Source organism: Poecilia reticulata, linkage group LG13, assembly GCF_000633615.1.
Source record: "Poecilia reticulata strain Guanapo linkage group LG13, Guppy_female_1.0+MT, whole genome shotgun sequence".
Classification (NCBI taxonomy): Eukaryota; Metazoa; Chordata; class Actinopteri; order Cyprinodontiformes; family Poeciliidae; genus Poecilia; species Poecilia reticulata.
In genome coordinates this window covers 11,727,573-11,746,572 of record NC_024343.1, presented here as the reverse complement: position 1 = coordinate 11,746,572, position 19,000 = coordinate 11,727,573, and the positions used below count along the sequence as shown (strand labels likewise).

The following is a 19,000-nucleotide window of genomic DNA, read 5'->3' as shown; positions in this document are numbered from 1 at the left end:
CTCCATTGTGATGGAGGCCCCACCTTGCTTTAACCAGAAGACAAGGCTCTCCATCAGCAGTCAGAACACACCGCAGCTAAGTTAACAGTTTTGATCCAAAGGCCTACAGAAGGAAGACTAAGGGGGAAACGGAGCAGACGCAAGATGCACATGAAATAAAACTCACCTGATCTCGAGCTTTTCAATGTCCTCCTCCTCCACAGGGAACTGTGATTTTCTAGAGTAGCTGCTGGACCGTGTGACCTGAGGATGAACATGTAGAGGCTTTATCAGTGTGTTTATTCATAAATATAGTTATATACGCTATAAATCTATCACAAGAACGATTGAGTAAAAATCTATCATGAATAATTCACCTCAAAGAAAAAAGTTTCCTCAAAATATGGGTTGCTGGTTTTCTTCTTTACTTTTGTTTTCTTTTGGTCTGATCTAAAGGACACAAGATGGAAATAAATTCATTTCACACAAGTGGCTCAGGAAATGTTTATATTTTGAAAACAATATGAAAATCTAAGTGAAATTGCTCTTCAGACTTCAGACTTGCGCAAAACAGTCACCTTTACAAATACACATTACCCTTAGACACAAGATTTAGCTTGATACTTTGTTTAAAGTTCCTGCATTCTCTCACTGTACAATATACATATTTGCACAGTTGGGCATCATCTGTTGATCTCGATGCTCACACTTGATCTGTATTTTTAGTTGCTAGACTGCTAAACCTTACAGTGATTTAGATAAACATAAAACTAAACTATTCTTTACTTGCTGCACAGCCTGTGCCATTTGAACCTTACCAATGTTCTCGGTTTTCCTGTAATTGTATTTGTGATTTTTTTTTCCTGTTTAAAATGAGTGCAGAAACAATTTCCGCCATCAGGCATTGGTTTCTTTTTGCTGCATGATCCCCCCCCCAAAAAAAATCAAGGTATCTACCAACCCCTGCAACTTTATGTGAAATGTTAAAACAAGGAGCTCAACTGCTCCTTGTGGTTGGGGGAAAATAAAAATCAGTTCTGCAGAGCTTATACAGTGTAATAGTAAAGTATTTGCAAAAACAATGAGGACAACCTGTATTTACAGCAGAGGCATAGGTCAAGCACAGCTAGCTAACTTTGTCAGGTGTTGTGGTATTATACAACACCGTCTTTAAATTGATGCACATCTTGCAGCAACGTTTATTTGGGACAACAATATCCAATTTTTAAGAGTTCAAGCTAATTATTTAGCAAAAAGAACGATTGACAGCCAAAACACTGCAAAATATAAGGTTGTTTGTACACAGAATCAGCAAAATATGCAAAAAACACAAAAAAGTAAAAACTAAAATTTGTTCAAAGCTAATAAATCATAGGCTTAACATTGTATTAGATAAAATCCACCCCATCTTAAATAACAAAAAAAAAGCTTCTTTAAGAAATGTAAATCTTGTTTAAACGTGGTGGGAACAGCTTAGCTGCCTTATGTCTGTGTGTGGCATTAGCAGAGTTACCTGGCAGGTCCAACAAGAGACACGGTGGCGTACGGGTCACAGTTCTGGCCACTGATCAAAGGCAGTTCTTTGCACTCAATTATTCTGCAGCAGTTTGAAAACAAATGGAGAGACAAACATGTATTTAGTGAGCAAAACATCTTTAGGACAGTGTTGAATCACACTCTGCTTCATGCACAATGTTTATGGAAACTAATGTTTCAGAAGACCTTGATTTTTAACAACAGAAAAAGTACCACACTGACATGCTATACAAGATAAATGATATCAACTTGAGCCTGAAATTGTTTATACACCCAACAGATTTAGACCAGTTCAGCTACTCTGAGCTGAATCTAATAAAAAAATTAGATGGCACCTCTCAGTAGATAAAACTATGTGGAAAGGAATAGGACTTAAAATTCCAAATGATAACTTTCTCAAAAATATCTCCGCAAAAAATCTTTATTAGCATCATCCCAATCACAAACCTCACATTGTATTTTTTTTTGTTTTTTTTTAATATCCCAATGAGCTCCTAGTCTTTGAGGTTTGAAGGCCTCTGTGCCATCTCCCTAATCTTTAGCTCCGTCAGCAGATTCAAGTTAGGACTCTGGCTAAGATTTTAATATTGCCTCCAGCCAAAAGAAACATGTTGGTAATAACACAAGGGCTACTTTTAGCCTAAATCTGCAAGGAGAATGAAAATTTAGGTTAACCATACATTTAAATGGCAACTGGTGTTTGCTTTTCACACATCGACGATTACTGCAGGTCTGAACAAAAATATAGTGAGCACTTGAGACCGAAGTTGCTCCTTATTTGTGCACAAACTCTTGGCCAATAAAGTTGGTTCTGAATATTGAATTACTTTTTTACTTTGACAGAAACTGGGCCTAACTTAAGAGTAAAACCCCAAAACTCTAAATAAATGTGTATAGTGAATTAATGAATGACCAAAAAAAAAAAAAAAAGAAGGTACCACATTAGATCAAACTATTCATCATTCACACCTAAAGCTGATGCTTTTGGACACCTCATCAGGGTACAGTATTAATACATGTGGTACAAAATAGATCCGAACATCAGTAAACCTAAAGATGCCCGTGTTTTTTTTTTGTTTTTTTTTTTTGCAGCCTTCAAATTACAAGGAGTGCTTTGCCCTCATGTTCGGCTGCAGTCTCACAGGGACCATTGCTTTATTTTTTTCACAAGTGTTTCAGGTGACAACAAACAGACACTGTCGGTACCCTAAACAGGATGTGGCTGCTAAGCAGGGGCCACCAGAGAGTAAGAATGAATTCAGCCCATCCCTAAGTGAGGCCAGAGGGACGGGTAAAGCAGCTGAATGTCAGGATGTTTGTCTGTGATCTTCCTGGGTGTCATGACGATATTCCCTTCAGCTGCCCCCTCTCCCCCCCCCCCTTTGCATGTCGTAACCGATCACCTCGCGGCGGAACAGGAAGGCAGGAGGTGTGCACCTGAACTGCTCAGATCTCTACATCGGCGTCTTGTCTGATTAAGCGGATGTAGGACACCGGGAGCGCGCTTTGCTCAGAGCGTATGCGTCAATGGTGAGAGCCGACAGTGAGCCGTGTGACAGTTTAAGCAAACAATCTGAGTGACATGGTGAATGACGGCTGACTGAGAGAGAGAGAAAAAAAAAAAAAAAGCCACAGTGGTTGCAGTGTGAAAAAGCACAGACTTCCTGTTCAGATGCCATCACTTCCTCCTCATTACAGGACTCTTAAGTATGAATGGGGGAGTGGGGGTGCAACATACGTAAACAGCAAACATCCGTGACATCTGCACATCTATACAAGTTCTTGACGTGCTTGACCTAACCCACCAGTGAGGCGTTTTCTTTCCTCTTTTTGCTATCCGCCCATCATGTTACGTGCCTAGAAATAAGCTGATCTCTGCGACGACAAACTGATGCAAAATGGAAAGCTCTGAAGTAGAGCCAACCCGTTCATGCTGACACACATCAAATATGAGACAAGACACCAAGAACCAATGCATGGTAAATTATATACCCTTATCAGGTCAGCTTTTTTTTTTTTTAACAAGCGTTTTCCTCACAAGCCTCTGACCTATAAAAACAGACAACTGCGATTTGCATGTGGCACAGAGAGTGCGCATGTTATAGTTTTCTTGACTGAAATAATTTGACTACATGCAGCCACAGCAGTGCACAAGAGAAAAAGGTCTTTGTATTTTTAGTTTTGTCCCTTCTAGTAAGTTTTATCTTTGCTAAAAGATCTTTAAAAACGTGAAACATCTCCATGTTACGAGCATAAACTTCACCGAATTCTTTTGGGGATTTTATGTGAATGAAAGTGAGAAAATGAAATGGTTCATAATTTCCAGAATATGAAAAATGTGTTGCGCATTTGTATTCCTCCCCTTAACCACTCTAAAAAAGATCTTGTGCAACCAACTTTCATCAAGCGTCACGCCACTAGTGAATGGTGTTCTTGTGATTTCTATCCGAGTATAAATCCATCTGATCTGTGAAGGCCTGAGATGTGTATTTTAGATGAGAACATTGCTGAACAAACGGCGTCATGAAACCTAAGAAACAGCAGACGGCTCGGTAAGAACGCTTAAGAGAAGCTCAAATCAGGCTCAGGTCAGAAAAACTGCAGTGCGGTTCACAAATTTAGCCTTTATAGAAGAAAGCACTGAAAGGAAGAACTTCAGTGTGCAGATTGCCACAGGTGGAGGGATACTGCAAAACAAAAAAGGGGCATTTGGAAGAAGGCAGACTGATAAATGGGACGAAAAACCTAACCTGATGGTCTACAAATATGATGTGTGATGGAAAACAGCAAACTATCCACAACAACAATGCACAGCTTCATTCTGTGGGAATGCTTTCTTCAAACATTAAATCTACCTAAGTGGACAAGAAAATGGGTCATATGAAAGCACATTTTTATGTTACAATGGTCTAGTCAAAGTCAAGAGTTAAATAAAAAGACTAAGACTTACACTATTTTGCAAAGAATAGGCAACCATTTCAGCCTCAAGATGTGCAAATCTTAAGACATACCGCCAATGATTTCAAGCTGCAAATACAGTCACAAGTGTAAATACTATGATACAAATTATTTACATTTCACCATCATTTCGTTATTAGTTTGACATTTTGCAAAAGCGGACGCAGAGATCTGAGTCTGAGAAACTTCATGCAATACAAATAACTTTTATGATCTTTTCCTACTTTGGTGGTGCTGATCACTTTAAATGAAAGTTTTTGAAAACTACTTGGAGCACGCCGAAGCAGCGCGAGGTTCAAGGTTTCTTTTAACACTGAATTTTAAACTAGAGCGCAGATAACCTACTTAGGTTCAGAGACCTTGATTAATAAAAACCACCCGAGAAATCGGATTTCCTGTGGTTTCCAAAATTTTGCCCTTTTTTTTTTTTTTACATCATCAGTCTTTATTTGAAACCTTTAAAAGATACATTTAATATTTTGCTTTAGACTAAAAATCAGTTCTTGTAAAACTTATTAATGCAAAGCGAGCAGACGAATTCGCTGCTGTGCTGCGATTCTCAGCTAATGGCACAAATTCATTCAGTGCTAAAGGAGATTTTAAAATTCAACCTTGGTTTGAATAACTTGCAAAATTTAACAGCTCATGAGATAAACGTTTTTTTTTTACCCTTTAATCTGAATACCATTAGTAGCATCGAGGAAAAGTTGGGACTCACTTGACAAGTAAGTGTTGACCAGTGGAGCCGTGATCTGTGATCACTTCATTCAGTCGCATCTCCAGGTGAACTTTACCCTGTTGAAGAAATGCGAGTTATATTCAATCAAACTTAATATTTCTGCATAAAATCTTAGGTTGACATGGAAACACGATAAAAACAAGGTCACAGCAAGACATAGACACATATGCCATGCATTTTGTTTGCACTGAATTACACGCATTAAACACTTGCATTATGTTAAACTGCACTGCTCTGTGTTGCCCTTTGAAAGAGCTGCGTTGCCCAGGTGCCCTGTGGCAAAGTGTTTTTTTTACGTTTGAGAAATCGGGGTAAAATGTGCGACAAAAACCATAATAGATGTGCCATCACTCAAAAAGATCTTTACAGGGTCGGATGTGGTGAAGGCTGCAGGTCTCGCCTTCGGAAGTGTCAGAGAGATAGAAAGAGCTAAGCAAGACGCCCACACACTTGGACTCTTGTCTCTGCAATTCAACACTAGGCTGAAGTACTTCTTTCAGATGCAAGATAGGCCTTTAAGCCAAGATAACTGCTCTGCAAAAAAAGATCAAATAAGCTGAAAGCATCGCTAAATTATTTCAAGTACTGAATATGATTATGAAATTTATATTGTTTGAAAAGATTACAGTTTTCCCTTTTTTTTTTTTTTTCTTTCTGACCAGCAGGTTTACAGGCTACATGCAAAGCCTGTTCTGGTTTGGCTAGAAACCAAAACCAGAACAGCATTGCATCAACACCTCCATTTCTCACTGATGTAACTTTGCTGTGGAAAGTGTCTACTTGTGAGTGAATCAGTATTGCAGTATATCCCCAGAATAGACTGGCGTGGGCTAATGGCAGCTAGAGTCAACACAGTAGCTACAGTAAAAACAGCAGAGGATTAGTACTATGAGCATACTTTTACTTCCAACAACACACCGCAAAACTACAGTTTTGGTTAGCATGCATTTTCACACAGCAAAGTTACCGGATGCTCCGGTGCTACAGAAGTTACCAGAAGTACTGGTTGTCGGGTGCTTTGTTTTATTTTATTTTTTTAACCCAAATAAGAGCTTCAAAGAGGCCAGTGTAAATGCAAAATGCGTACGATCTGTTGGTGTGCGAGCAAATTTTTCTGCATTAGAGAAACACAAATATTTCTTAAGATGACATAAAACCTGTTCCAACTGTAGCGGCTGTATAATCTGCGCAGAAACGGTTCTCTGCACTGGGATTTCAGAGTATTATTTCAACCAGGAAACCAGCCTTATATCCCTAAAACTGAAGAAAAAGACTATATAGATCAATAAATAAATTGGGATAACTGGAGAAAGGTTTTGCACACTGATGATAAGTTCATAACTTAATAAAATAGTTGGAACAAAATATTGATCAATTAAAACATTATAACATTTCTTGTCAAAAGTGGCATCCAGCTGCTCTGAACTTTATTTTATTTGAAGGAGTCCTGCAAAGAACCCTGGGTATGAAGGGGGCTGTTTTAAGACCGAATCCCAGTCCTGCATCCATGTTTAAGGTTCTTATTTTGAAAGGAAGTATTTATCGAGCTCTGCTGTTGTGTTAGCAAATTATGTTCGTCTAGCAACATTCTGGGGACTTGGCAAAAATAAAAATGTTGACAGAGGAAGACAAGACATTAATGATTCATCAACGTTGTGAAAGAATCCTTACTGCCTTACCATTGGCTGATAATGACACTTTAGTTAAAGCTGCTGTAAAACCACGAGGCTGTCTCACATTTTTTTAATGACTCTGGACTGGATTCGTCATCTCTAGCTCAAAACCTAAAAGACTTATCCCTGTCAGGTTTGAGCAATCTAATGTGATTTGATTCGCAAAACATTTATTCTATAAGGAAAAATACACAAATTTTTGGGACTTTTGATTTCCTCCCAAATACGTCCAAACTCTAATTTCTTCCCCGTGAAAACAGCAATTCCCCATCAGCCCGTCTCATGAGCCTGATGTGTAGTTGCAGTCCTACTTATCTGCTTAAACCAAAGCTGCACTGTAAAACCAGAACTGGGGATGCACCAATATGTAAATTTGGGCCAATATCAGCATTTGATATTAACATTGCTGCCAGTAACTAGCATGTGCTTCCATACCTTTTCAATGTTGCAAAAACAATAACAGAATATCCTTGAGTATTCTCTTAATTTGGTCTCAAATAAGACTTTTTCAGACATGAGACAGGTAAGATAAATTGACTGCCTCCGTTTGATGAGAGCATTTTGTCACAGCTTCCTCTGCTGATGATTTTCTTGATGTCATTGCAATGGAGTCATAATATCAGAAAACAATGGGTGCAGGAGAAACCAGTTCAAGAAAAATTATTTTTTATATAACTACAGCTTTCTCACAATATGCCATATTGCCAAAAACCATCAGCAAAACAAACGTTACAGGATTGTATTAAACGTAAGGGAGAAGATGAAACTACTTATCTACCAGTTAAAGTTTATTGAGTGGGCGGTGTGATGAACCTGCATTTTTTTTCATGAGGGTTTTGTCAACCTCGATAAAACAAAACAGTCTCTTTCTCCTTCACTTAAACCAAAGCACCACTGATTTAATCAGCTTCATCTGTCAGAGGCTTCATCAAACATCTTCCCCTCACATTAATGCCACCTTGAGCTAATTATTGCAGCAAAAATCAAAAGGTTTGGAATCTACAGAAATTTCATTCATTGTAATAAACATAAAAAAAAAACAGTTCATGATTAGTATTGCCTCATTGATACAGTGCATTTGCATAAACTTCACTGTTTGTAGCTACAGGTTATGAACAGATAACAGGGCTGCAGACAAACTTCTTGAACTCTGTCAGGTGGCGCCAAATGTTTTGCAGTTTTTTTTTTACTGTCGCAGTGTTTCAGCTTTAAATGTCACATCTTTGTTACTTCCTGCGGATGCTCACAGTAATGTAAATAGGGACGTTAGGATATGGAAATTTTGCCTCGTTATTGTTGTGTACAAATTTATTATCGTTTTCAAAAATACCAACTTTGAATTTCAACTTGTTTGTCACTGCGCATATGTGCAGTGAAATGAAAGAACCCTGTTGTAAGAAAGGATTAAACATTTTCAACAGGTATTGTTTCTGACATTGTACAAATGATGATTTCTTTTTTATTCACTTATTTTATTTACTTTACTTTGTTCAGTCACATTAAAACGGAACAACGATTGTATATCTGATTTGCATTTAAAACACATGAGCCTAGAAAATGAGATGTTCCAAGGACATTATCTTTACAGAAAAGATTTTTTTTTTAAAAAGGAAAAAGAAAAAACTAAATAACTTGAGAATTTATTAAATCTATTTATTTGATAGAAGCATTCTTCATCTTGTCAAACAACCCCAACAATTGAGCCACAAGTTCAAAAAGTGTGTTCATAATTAAAATTATTTCAATAATTGCTACATGCCCAATGAACAAATATATGCCAACAGTCCTTCACTCATTAATCCAGCAGGCCCTAATTTCTAGCTTTGTTTTTCCACATTTTCAAACAACTATCAATAACACATGACATTACTTTAGTTTGTGAAATGAAGAAATGCATCAAGTGTCAATGGCAATCTGCAACACAAACAAAAATGCACCCACTGAGACTAATCTAAGGCTGTTGGTGTGAAGGTTGAAAAAAGCTGCATTAGAACATCTACTTTGTTTATTCTGTAAGCAAAATACTAAAGTAACAATCCTTGTTATTAATATTTTTGTTGTTATGCCAAGTAAAATCAGGTCTTTGACTACAATGCTGCTAATCCAATTAATCTTTGAAGCTAAACAGACAAACCGGAACATCCTGAAGATATCATACAAAAAAAGCAGCCATATAAGACTTTATACAGCTAAATGATATCTTACTTAGCATTACCTACAACTAGAGGAGACCAGAAAAGACAGAAAATGAGGGCAGAACAGTGCAACCAAGACCAAAAGTCTTACTTGACAGAATTTAAACTTTTTACCCACCACAGTCCTGAGTAAAGTTGCAAACCATAAAGGTATCAGAGGGTCCATTTTGATTCTGCACGTCAGCAAGATGCTCAGATTATCCTTGCAATTAAAATTTAATAACAGATCGGAGCAAACAAAAATAATAAGGGGGAAATAAACATCCAACAAATTTTAGACTGGATTTTTCCAGAAAGCACAAACATTATGGGCCTTTTTAGCAGTATTGCCTTTTAGTACATTTATAAAAGGTGTATATCGTCAGCTCAAACTTCACTTCAATGTAAAAACAGAAAACTGCTAAAAGAAATTCATGATTTGTTAAAACTAAACTTTGGTGAGTAGCAACATCAGAATAGCTACAAAGAAAAAGAAAAATACCTGAACTTCTGTGTTTGGATCTACAGGCTGTAGGTTAAACCAATCGTCCTTTCCGCTATATTTACATAGATCATCCTTCCGGATTGACACTTTGCCTGGAAAATAAAACGGCACAATGTGAAACCACAACAGATCTACTCGAGACAGCCCAGTTATGTCTCTGGTTCATGGATTTGACTTACCAACAGGTAGGTCCCTTTGGAAAACGCCCTTGGCATAAACATAAAAGGATAAAAACTGAAATGGCCGCGGGATCTCAAAGAAGAAATCTTCTCCGTAAAAAGGGCTGTAAACAAGGGAAGAAAGAATCATTATGTATTCATAGTTAAATTAAAAAGGAAAAAAAAACAACTTGTTGACAGAACAAACAGCATGATGACCTCATTATAACCTTAAAAGTTTAGGCCTCTATTACAGACATGCCATGACTACTTTCTAAACAGACATTTTTCCGTGCAGTACAGGTCTGAGCACTCGATGCTAAAAGAGGACAAAGCACACCGACCCGTCAATAACTGAAACCAAGTATGCTAAAACCACCGAGGAAGAGTTTTAGTAGATGATGCATGTCAGTGATTTATAATGTAATCCTACACTGAAAATGCATTGTGTAGCAGATCTGTTATGTTTCAGCAATTACACAATGACTGGTATCACATAGGGGGAAACAAATGTAACAAATAATTACCCAGTGATGCCATTTCTGAGATTACATTTTCTGTCACAATTCAATGTCACAGGAATGTTGCATCACAGTCATGAACATGGCGTTTGTTAATGTGGAAAACTGAAAAGTGTGAGCAGACGGCGGACATCACAGGGTGCCCTTATGACTCATCAGGGATGTGGGAATTGCTCTTTGTATCATGGGTTTGAACGTGACAAAAAACCCTTTAACACCTTTCCTCCACCTTGAGGTTAATGGTGCAGAAATAGTTTGCATTAAAAATATAATTCCTAATAAGCTGTGTAAAAGTACTCCACTTAAACATAGAACAATTAAAAAGATTAAAACAAGCTTAGGAAGAAAATTATAGAAAAACACAAAGACCAAGCCATTGAAAAATTATGCATTTCTTCATGTGGAAAACAGAAGGTTTACCCGCTTATTTCAGCATTTGAGCATTGTTCAGAATATTTACAGAATTAGTTTGTTGCCAGATTAAGATCAAAGCATTAAAATATCTTTAAAAAGTTGTGAGAAGTGTTCTCTTTGTTAAGTGTGTACTGGGTTAGTTTTTTTTCTTTAAAGCTAATCATTTTATTTATTTAAGTATTAGTTATGACTTATCCAATTGCAAACCTGTTTAAAACACAGAACATAAAATAATTCAAAAAAGACTTTCCAAAAAAAAAAAAAAAAAATTATGTTTTTTGCATCAACTTCTTGCACTTCTTAAAACTTCTGTCTTTGTCCATCTTTGCCTTCCTACCATTGTAGATGTTAGTTTATTTTAGTTTTTACTGCATGCTGGCTATGTGTGTTCTAAAGTATTTTGGTATCTCAGTTATTCTACTGGTGTTTTGGTGTAAAAACTAAAACAAACTAAAACTAACATTTAAAATTCATAATTTCACAGACATAAATGACAGACGGCATAATTTTAATGTTTATGCCTTCTGCACAGCACTTTGATCCTGTGTGTTAATATAGAGCATTTTATGCTAAAGAAAAAGAAAAATTGCGCCGTTATAGTTGCTCTTTTATCAAATGAAGTAAAGAAAATTTTACTTCATTTGACGTTAAAATTATGAACTAATACATTTTATCTAATACAAAGAAAAATGCTGGAAGCGAAAAAAAGAAAATTCCAATTATTATTTTTTTTCTTGTAGCAGGCAGGTAAATGCTTTGTTCAGAACTGACTGGCAAAATAAGTCCAAAAAAAAAAAAAACTGCAATTAAATAACAGTTTTGTCAAAAAAAAATTAAATTGTCTGTAGGTTTAGGCATTTATGGATACCTAAACGTACTTCAAATTTCCTTCTTATAAGAGAAATGTACTCAGGTAAAAAAAAAAAAAAAAAGGATGGGTAAAGAAGAATATAGCTCATAGGTGCTCTTTCTGATTTTCCTTCACAATTTAAACATGTTGCACAGAGAGAAATATCTTGCCCGACACTTCCACAGCGGGCTTGGCCGGCGCATCCAGTGCACACCCACGCATCCTCCTCAAATATCACACAGAAATATGCACCTGTGACCCACCCCCTTCCCGCTCTGCACACACACTCAAAAATACACCCACTAAACTACATTTTCCTCTGTTGTCACCCTGGTCTCTAAACAATGTAAAAACTCTACCTACATGCCTCCGTTGGTGGCTGTTTAAACATGCCTGCTTTATCCTCGGGATTAGCTCATTTTCAAGCTTCCAGATAACCTTTGGATCAGACACAAGGAGCACATAAAACCGAAATGGAGTCTAGCAAAATTCAAGAAGATAAGGCCAAAACATGGTTGATTATCTAATTCTGCTGAACAGCAGCTAGGGTAGAAGAAGAGTGTGTCACAGAGAGAAGGACAGAGAAGAGCGTGGGAGGACGCACTTCCTCAGAGACGGTAAAATCATTCTGAACGGTACCAAAACAGGACCAAAAAAAATAAAAAATGCGTAGAGAAAGGAGTGTTGTGAAATACCATGAAAGATGGGCTAATGATGACACGATGATGCGCGATGATTTAAGGAAACCTTAATGAGATGACGTGTGAATTAAAGAAGTCTTAATTCACACCTCATCACGGTTTTCCACACCTTGCACTGAACTTCTTGTGAACATGTGACTATTAGATAAGACTATGTCAGTCTAAATAAATAAAACTACTTCTCAAGCATAAAGACCAGCTAAGAAAAAAAAAAAAAAAAGAACTGATTTAAAAGAAACAGAAACAATTCTTTCAAGACCTTTTGGATTTTCTGAACTCAACTAGGAGCCTGTGTATCGTTATTAAAAAAAAAAAAGTAGGTACAGCAAATATTAAGATATATGTGAATTTTTTATACCTTTGTTTTTTTATATGTATTTTTACTTAGTCTGATATTGTAGCACCAATGGATACAGGGATCAAATGTAAATGCTAGGAGTTATTAAAGTTAATTTTAATAAACTGATGGTTTACCAAAACCCTTATACTATCAAAAACAAAACTGATTCAATGGTGTGAAAAACAACACACACAATCATCCCCTCTTCCTTTAGACCCCAAATATATACATAGTACAATAGAATATCACATATATATTTATTAGTACAACCACCACAAAACATAAAAAATATCACAGAATCTGCAAAAACAACTGAGATCTATAAGCTGTAAAGACATGATACCTCAACTAACTAGTGTTTACTCTAAGCAGTCTCAACCATACAAATGATTCACAACTCATTTCAGAGAATTACCCATTTCAGAGAATTTGTGTCGTTTTCTTCAGGAGAAAACAACACAAACACCCTGAACTCGGATCCTTTGCCTCAGTACAAACAAGTAGATGTTTGGATTTTTTTAGCCAGCATCGCTTCTGATAAATGAGCTGGAAAGAGCAACGTGTTGGTGATTCGATGACCCCACAGTGGGTTTGTTTCACATACTGCAAAACATTTTTACATTTCAAAATTATCCACAGTATTGTGTACTGTGGCTCACAACTTTTTAATTAAAATTTGCGAGAGTTGTAATTTGTGTGTTATGATTCTGTACCATCAGTAGTGGTTGGCAATTAGAAGGAACGAGATCATGAAACATTTGAATAAAGTGAAAAAAAAAATTAAGAAAGCATACATTCTGTGCAAATCATCACAATAAAAAAAAACTAAAAAAAACATGCCTACATAACTCCCAATTACCCAATACACGATAAATAATTAGCATTTATTAACATCAGCAAAGGCTAATATATATTTTGTGTGTTTGTTTTCTAGGCCAGTTAGAGGGATCACAGTACAGCAGAGATTTTAATAAGCTTAAATTTAAAAACAGCTCAAATGTTTTCTTATCCTGTTTCTACAACTTAACATCTTTAATCGAGATAAAATACAAAATGCCAACGTGAGAGAAGATTTTTTTTTCAGGTGTATGGATTGTAAAATCCCACCTCCTGCAAATGTTGCTACTACACTTTTTCTTTAACAAGAAAGACTTTTAGGTCATAAAAAGCTACACAGTCATGGAGAGGAAACTAAAGAAAAGTAAGTCAACAACATTTTAAAGCTACAGACCGCAAACTATAAGCGGCATATCGGTTAAGCAGCTAAATGCAGGCTGGCTCCCAAAGCAGGCAGCTGAACTAATTAAGCTGCTAAAATCAGACTTGTGTTATTAGAAAGACCTGAATGATAAAGAAAAGGCGCAATATTATGAGCAGTGAGCACATAAAAATAAACTAAAGTTTATTATGGTTGTATTCTATATTGTTATTTAGGTCTATGAATCCAAATAATTAATGTTGTATTAAAGCAGCAGGTGCATGCAGTAGCAGCAATGCTTAAACCAGATTAAAGATATTACAAAAAAACAAATAAATGTGATCCCATGAAATAAATAGCAATAAAAAAAACATGCAGTTTACATAGTGGCATCTTAGTAAAGATATTTTCAAGTCTAGAGTCATAAAAAGTTAGCTCTTTTTTGAGGTAAAACTGTAAAATAAATGTTTTTGTTAAATGTCTCGTACTGCGAAACTGACAGTCTGGTGGCTCTTCAGCTTTTATCCAATAAACCTGTGTAAGTCTAGAATGACAAAACAGCACCATGTAGACTGTTGCATGAAAAACATGAATATAATGTACATATCATTTTTTTTCCTGCTTATAGATACGATTAAAAGAAACATATGTTGAGATCCTCTTTTAAGGCAATCTTAGCAGTTCAGCGTGGCTCTCTTTGCAAAAAAATGCCAACCTGTACCAGGGTTCAACATGATCAGTAGGAATAATTGTTAGCTTTTTGCTTTAAAATTAAACTAACTACATCATATTTTACATTTTTGATTTTTGTTTAAATCGTACGAAGAAAGGTTTTAATTTCCGATTGTCATCACAACTTTATACCAGCCCATGCCCTCCTTTTTCATTTTGGACATAATGACAAAAAGACAAGGTCTTGTATTTGTAGTTCACCATGAACGAAATAAATTTCTGTAATTGTGCTTACGTGATGCTTTTGTCAAACACCTTGGTGCGAAACACTTCCTCCTGGTCCAGGCTTATGGTGCAAAATGTACAGAGATCCTTTAATCGATTTGGACCAGAAACTGGACCTAGGTTCTTGGCTTCACCTGCAAAACAAACGGGAGCGAACCTTTAATCATCCAAACAATGGGAAACATAAACAGCATGTCTGAGACCATCTGAGAACTTTCAACAAGTTTTTATTGTAATGATCCTGAAACAAGACAAAATTAAGATTTGATTCTAGACTTTTTTTTTTTTTTTTTTTAAATAAAAGGTACAAAGAACATGTTCCGACAAAAAAAAAAAAAAAGAGTTGGTTGATTTTTATCTGAATCCCTCTCTTTACAACTATACCACTTTGAAAAAACTCTACTTTGATGTTCGACATCCTCATGTTCATTCGGGGCCAGGAGCCCCTGGCAAATGTTAGGGCAAACTGCAGAGCGGATGTAGCTGAAGTAGACTCGACGCTCATATGTGGTTAAAAACACGAAACATTGACTTCCTCAGCATAACCAATGGCGACAGAACAGCGCTGATTCACAAATGACAAACACCTTTGTAACACGCACCACTTCCATAACTTTGCAGACAGATTAAACGCCTACGGGCTGGAAGCAACGCGTAAATACACAGAACCGGTGCCGGACAGGTTGAATTTGTGCCGTCAGAACGCTCCCGTTCTGAGACATGACAGATTTAGACAGCAGGATTAAAAGGTAGTGAGACTCTAAATTAGTCCTCTGGCTTTGAAGAGGCATCCTAAGCCCGGGTATTGGCCGGGTTAAGAAAAGCCACAGATGGGATCAGCTTTTAGCAGACTAATAATAACAGAACAAGGCTAACCTTAGGAATAGCGAGTAAAAACAGTCAATGAGCTTATATCAGGATGACCCAGAGGGTGAAAAGTCACTATGCACACAGCTACGCAAGAAGCAGTGTGGCGCAAAAACTCTGCAGTCATCTCCTTTCTGTGACAACATTTTCACAAACTGAAGTCTCTGATCTGAGGGGCAGAAAGGAAGCCTGGGCACCACAGCATAACCAGGTCTCTAAATCTACTCAAGTGTGAAAACGAATAAGCACACATCTTCATAGAGTACCATCTCCATTGATGTATACACGCTTAAAGGAAAAAGGCCCAAATGTGAACGAGGAAGAATGGAGTTTCGCAAGACAGCACTGAGTTACATGCCATGATAGTTCCTCAATTTTGTTCTGCTTAGTTTTTCTCATTAATTCATAGTAGTGAAACTGACATTTGCCTTTCTATTGTAGGCCTATGCATTAGACTCTTGCACCTTTTTACCTTTCAGCACAAGAACATTCTAGCAACTTTTCAAACGTCTGAGGTGTCTACACTGACCACATTTACTTATAAAGCAAAATGTCTTCAAAACGTAGTTTAATCTATGATTTCTTTTATCTACTGATGGCGCTGAGCTTTTGACTTAGTTATAACAAATAATTGTAAACAATGATATAAAATGGCTAATAGCAATTTGTATATAACCTGATTGATGAGGGCTATCAAATTAGCAGGGAAAAAAAAAGAATCAATTGCATCATAAAAAACAGTACAATTTGAATCTCAAAATGTGTCTAGGCTCCAAAGCTTTAGCAGTAAAGAAAATAGACTATTTAGATGCAAAAATGAATAAATAATAATATTCATACACACAATGCCATGAGAGGGAATCGGACCCACCTAAGTTTACTCATTAGTTTAGTGAGTGAGTTTTTGATTTTAAACATGATTTTTTGTTGTACTTTAATGACATATTCTTACCAAATTTAATGTAAACATAAGTATTTTGTTTATGTTTAAATTTCGACAAATAATGGTGAAGTCCAATTTAAACCCTTCAAGTTTAATATCCCCAGATAAAGGAGTAAATGACAGGAGATTCTGCAGATCCATTCAAGATATTTAGCAGAAATTGCAGCAGTTGCATATAAATCTCAATCCATCATCTGATACTGTGCGCTTTAATGATTTTCAGTTAAGATATATGTATTGCAGCATTGATTTCCATCTATATTATCCCCACAAAATACGTGTGATCATGTCAAAATAATAAAATGCAGCATTAAAGACAGGGTTGTACTGTATGATGACAAGATGACACACATTGGTAAAAAAAAAATTTAAAAAAGGGAAAAAATGAATAAAGAAGGAAAGGTGTGAGAATAGAGCTGAAACTCGTACAGTATGTGGGTCACAAATTGATGGGGATCACAATACTTTGTTGTACACCTGCACAGAGTAACGTTAAAGCTGAATGGGTTAGCTTACAGACGATGCAGTGAAGTGGTACATATTAGCTAGCAGCACTTTGTCACCAACGTTAACTGGGCTCACAAGGCAGCTCTTCTTTTCAAAATGGGCTCATTTCTTCACCAAAACGTTCTGTTCTCAGTTTTTTAAATGGCCTAATAGTGGTTCCTGTCTCCGGTGAAATTGATCATTTACAGCAAGCTAGTAGCTTCAGCTAGCATGCTAGGTTAACTTGACGTTAAGCACCAGCAGGCAGCAGGCAGAGTGCCCGTCTCTGCCTTCACACTGGCGGCTGCTGGGAGCACGCCGCGCCCCTCCCCGGTGCCTGCTTCGGCTGCTCAGCTCCTCTACCGACTCCCCCCCACAACCCTCAAGCCGGAGCGAGACGCATCGGCCACCCGGTCGAGAGTCATACTTACATATTTTACCCCGCAGACTCTGTAAAATCCGAATCCTAGCGTCGTCCTCTTCCGCCATGGTCAGCGCCGAGTGTTGTTGCCGCTGCTCCGGTGCATTCAGTGCTGTTCTATCATATCCGTTTATGAATGCAAGCTGAGTGGAGGAAAGCCAGTCCCACCGCGGCGTCACGTCAATCCCCTTAGAAAAAAGAAAAGAAAAGAAAAAAAAAAACACTGGGGTCTAAAAAAACATTTGGCAAAATATAACACTTCCCCGGAAGTCGGTGTGACTTTCTACTGCAATGTGCAGCTGAGTCCTTTAGAGAGGGAGTGAAGGTATCTGAGCGCTCTGGCTCGTTGTGCAATAACGCTTTCGGAGAACGCAAACTTGGACTTGTGGAGCTAAGTAACTAATCGCGGACACCATAGCACTGCTCAAGTGAACCTCTTGAGAGCGTGCCGTGTCACTGGTGTCACTAGTTATGAATGAGTTGACAACCGCCCATAGACAGATTACTGAAAGGATGAGGGAGGGAGGCGGAAAGATACCACAAGGTGACTAAAATGGATTAAATTACACAAGAAAAAGGCGTAACACGTTTTCAAAACATTAGAAATTAGATTTGAGAGACTTTTTGTAAAAAAAAAAAACAAAAAAAAACAACTAAATATTTCAAACAATGAAACCCACCTGCTAACTTTAAGCACGTCTTCACTTGTTGATATTGTTCTAGTTCCTGTGTAGAAGTGTAAGGTTTTTAAAAATGTATTTTTAGTATTTAAAAAACAAAACAAGTGACTTTTTTTCTTCAAACTGCAACAAATAAAATGCTCTGCTAGCGTACGATTGCAACACGAGTGGTACTTTCAGTGATTACTTAAGATATGTAAAAACAAGACAACAAAAAGCTTAACTAGTATTATTACAAATTTTTCCAAATTAGTATAACCAACGTAAGTTACATACTTTCCCATTTCTTCCTGTCTGATTTTCATTGCGTAGGTGATTTTTAATATTTTATTAGGTACACCTGTTTCTCTGCTTGTTAACATGAATGGCAGCAAATCAATATCCTATGCGGGTTTATAGGCTGGTGTGGATGACTTAAGTTCAAACTGAGCATCAGAAGAGAGATGAAAAGAGTGATCATAAGTGTTGGATCTAAGATGGTGCCAGATGGGCTGAACTGGAAACTGCTCATCTTCTGGAATTTTCATTTCCAAACATGTCTCATATTTACAGAGAATGATCAGAAAAATAGAAAAAAACTCATTGAGCAAGCCTTCGGTTTAAGAGTTTAAAGGTTATTTAACTGTACGTGTTCATGATTACATTCTCTTTAAATTCCCACTAATACTTTATTGATCTGTTTTTATGTTCTTATTTTTCTATATTATTATATTATTAAATTTATGATAAACTGATGAAGGATTGTGTTGTTGGTTTTTATTTATTTTTTCACACGTTTGTGTGAAGGATTTATATATTATTATTTTCATGATCATTTTCTTTTTAATTTTGTTGAGCTGCATTTTAATTGTGCCAAATAAATTTAACCTGAGGATTGCTGCTGATCATTTTCATCCAACC

At 36.8% G+C, this 19,000-nt stretch overlaps 1 protein-coding gene across 1 annotated transcript in view; it reads right to left on the bottom strand.

Moving 5' to 3' along the window:
* Window positions 1-18,063, bottom strand: part of rasa2 (RAS p21 protein activator 2) — a 28,662-nt gene extending 10,599 nt beyond the window's left edge. The window contains exons 1-8 of the mRNA XM_008425422.2: window positions 17,431-18,063; window positions 14,714-14,837; window positions 9,744-9,847; window positions 9,562-9,656; window positions 5,192-5,268; window positions 1,493-1,576; window positions 357-429; window positions 167-243 (exon numbers count right to left, since the gene is read on the bottom strand). Of these exons, the coding sequence (XP_008423644.1) occupies window positions 167-243; window positions 357-429; window positions 1,493-1,576; window positions 5,192-5,268; window positions 9,562-9,656; window positions 9,744-9,847; window positions 14,714-14,837; window positions 17,431-17,488 (692 nt within the window). The 5' untranslated portion in view covers window positions 17,489-18,063. The remainder of the gene's footprint in view (window positions 1-166; window positions 244-356; window positions 430-1,492; window positions 1,577-5,191; window positions 5,269-9,561; window positions 9,657-9,743; window positions 9,848-14,713; window positions 14,838-17,430) is intronic.
* Between the last annotated feature and the right edge of the window lie 937 nt (window positions 18,064-19,000).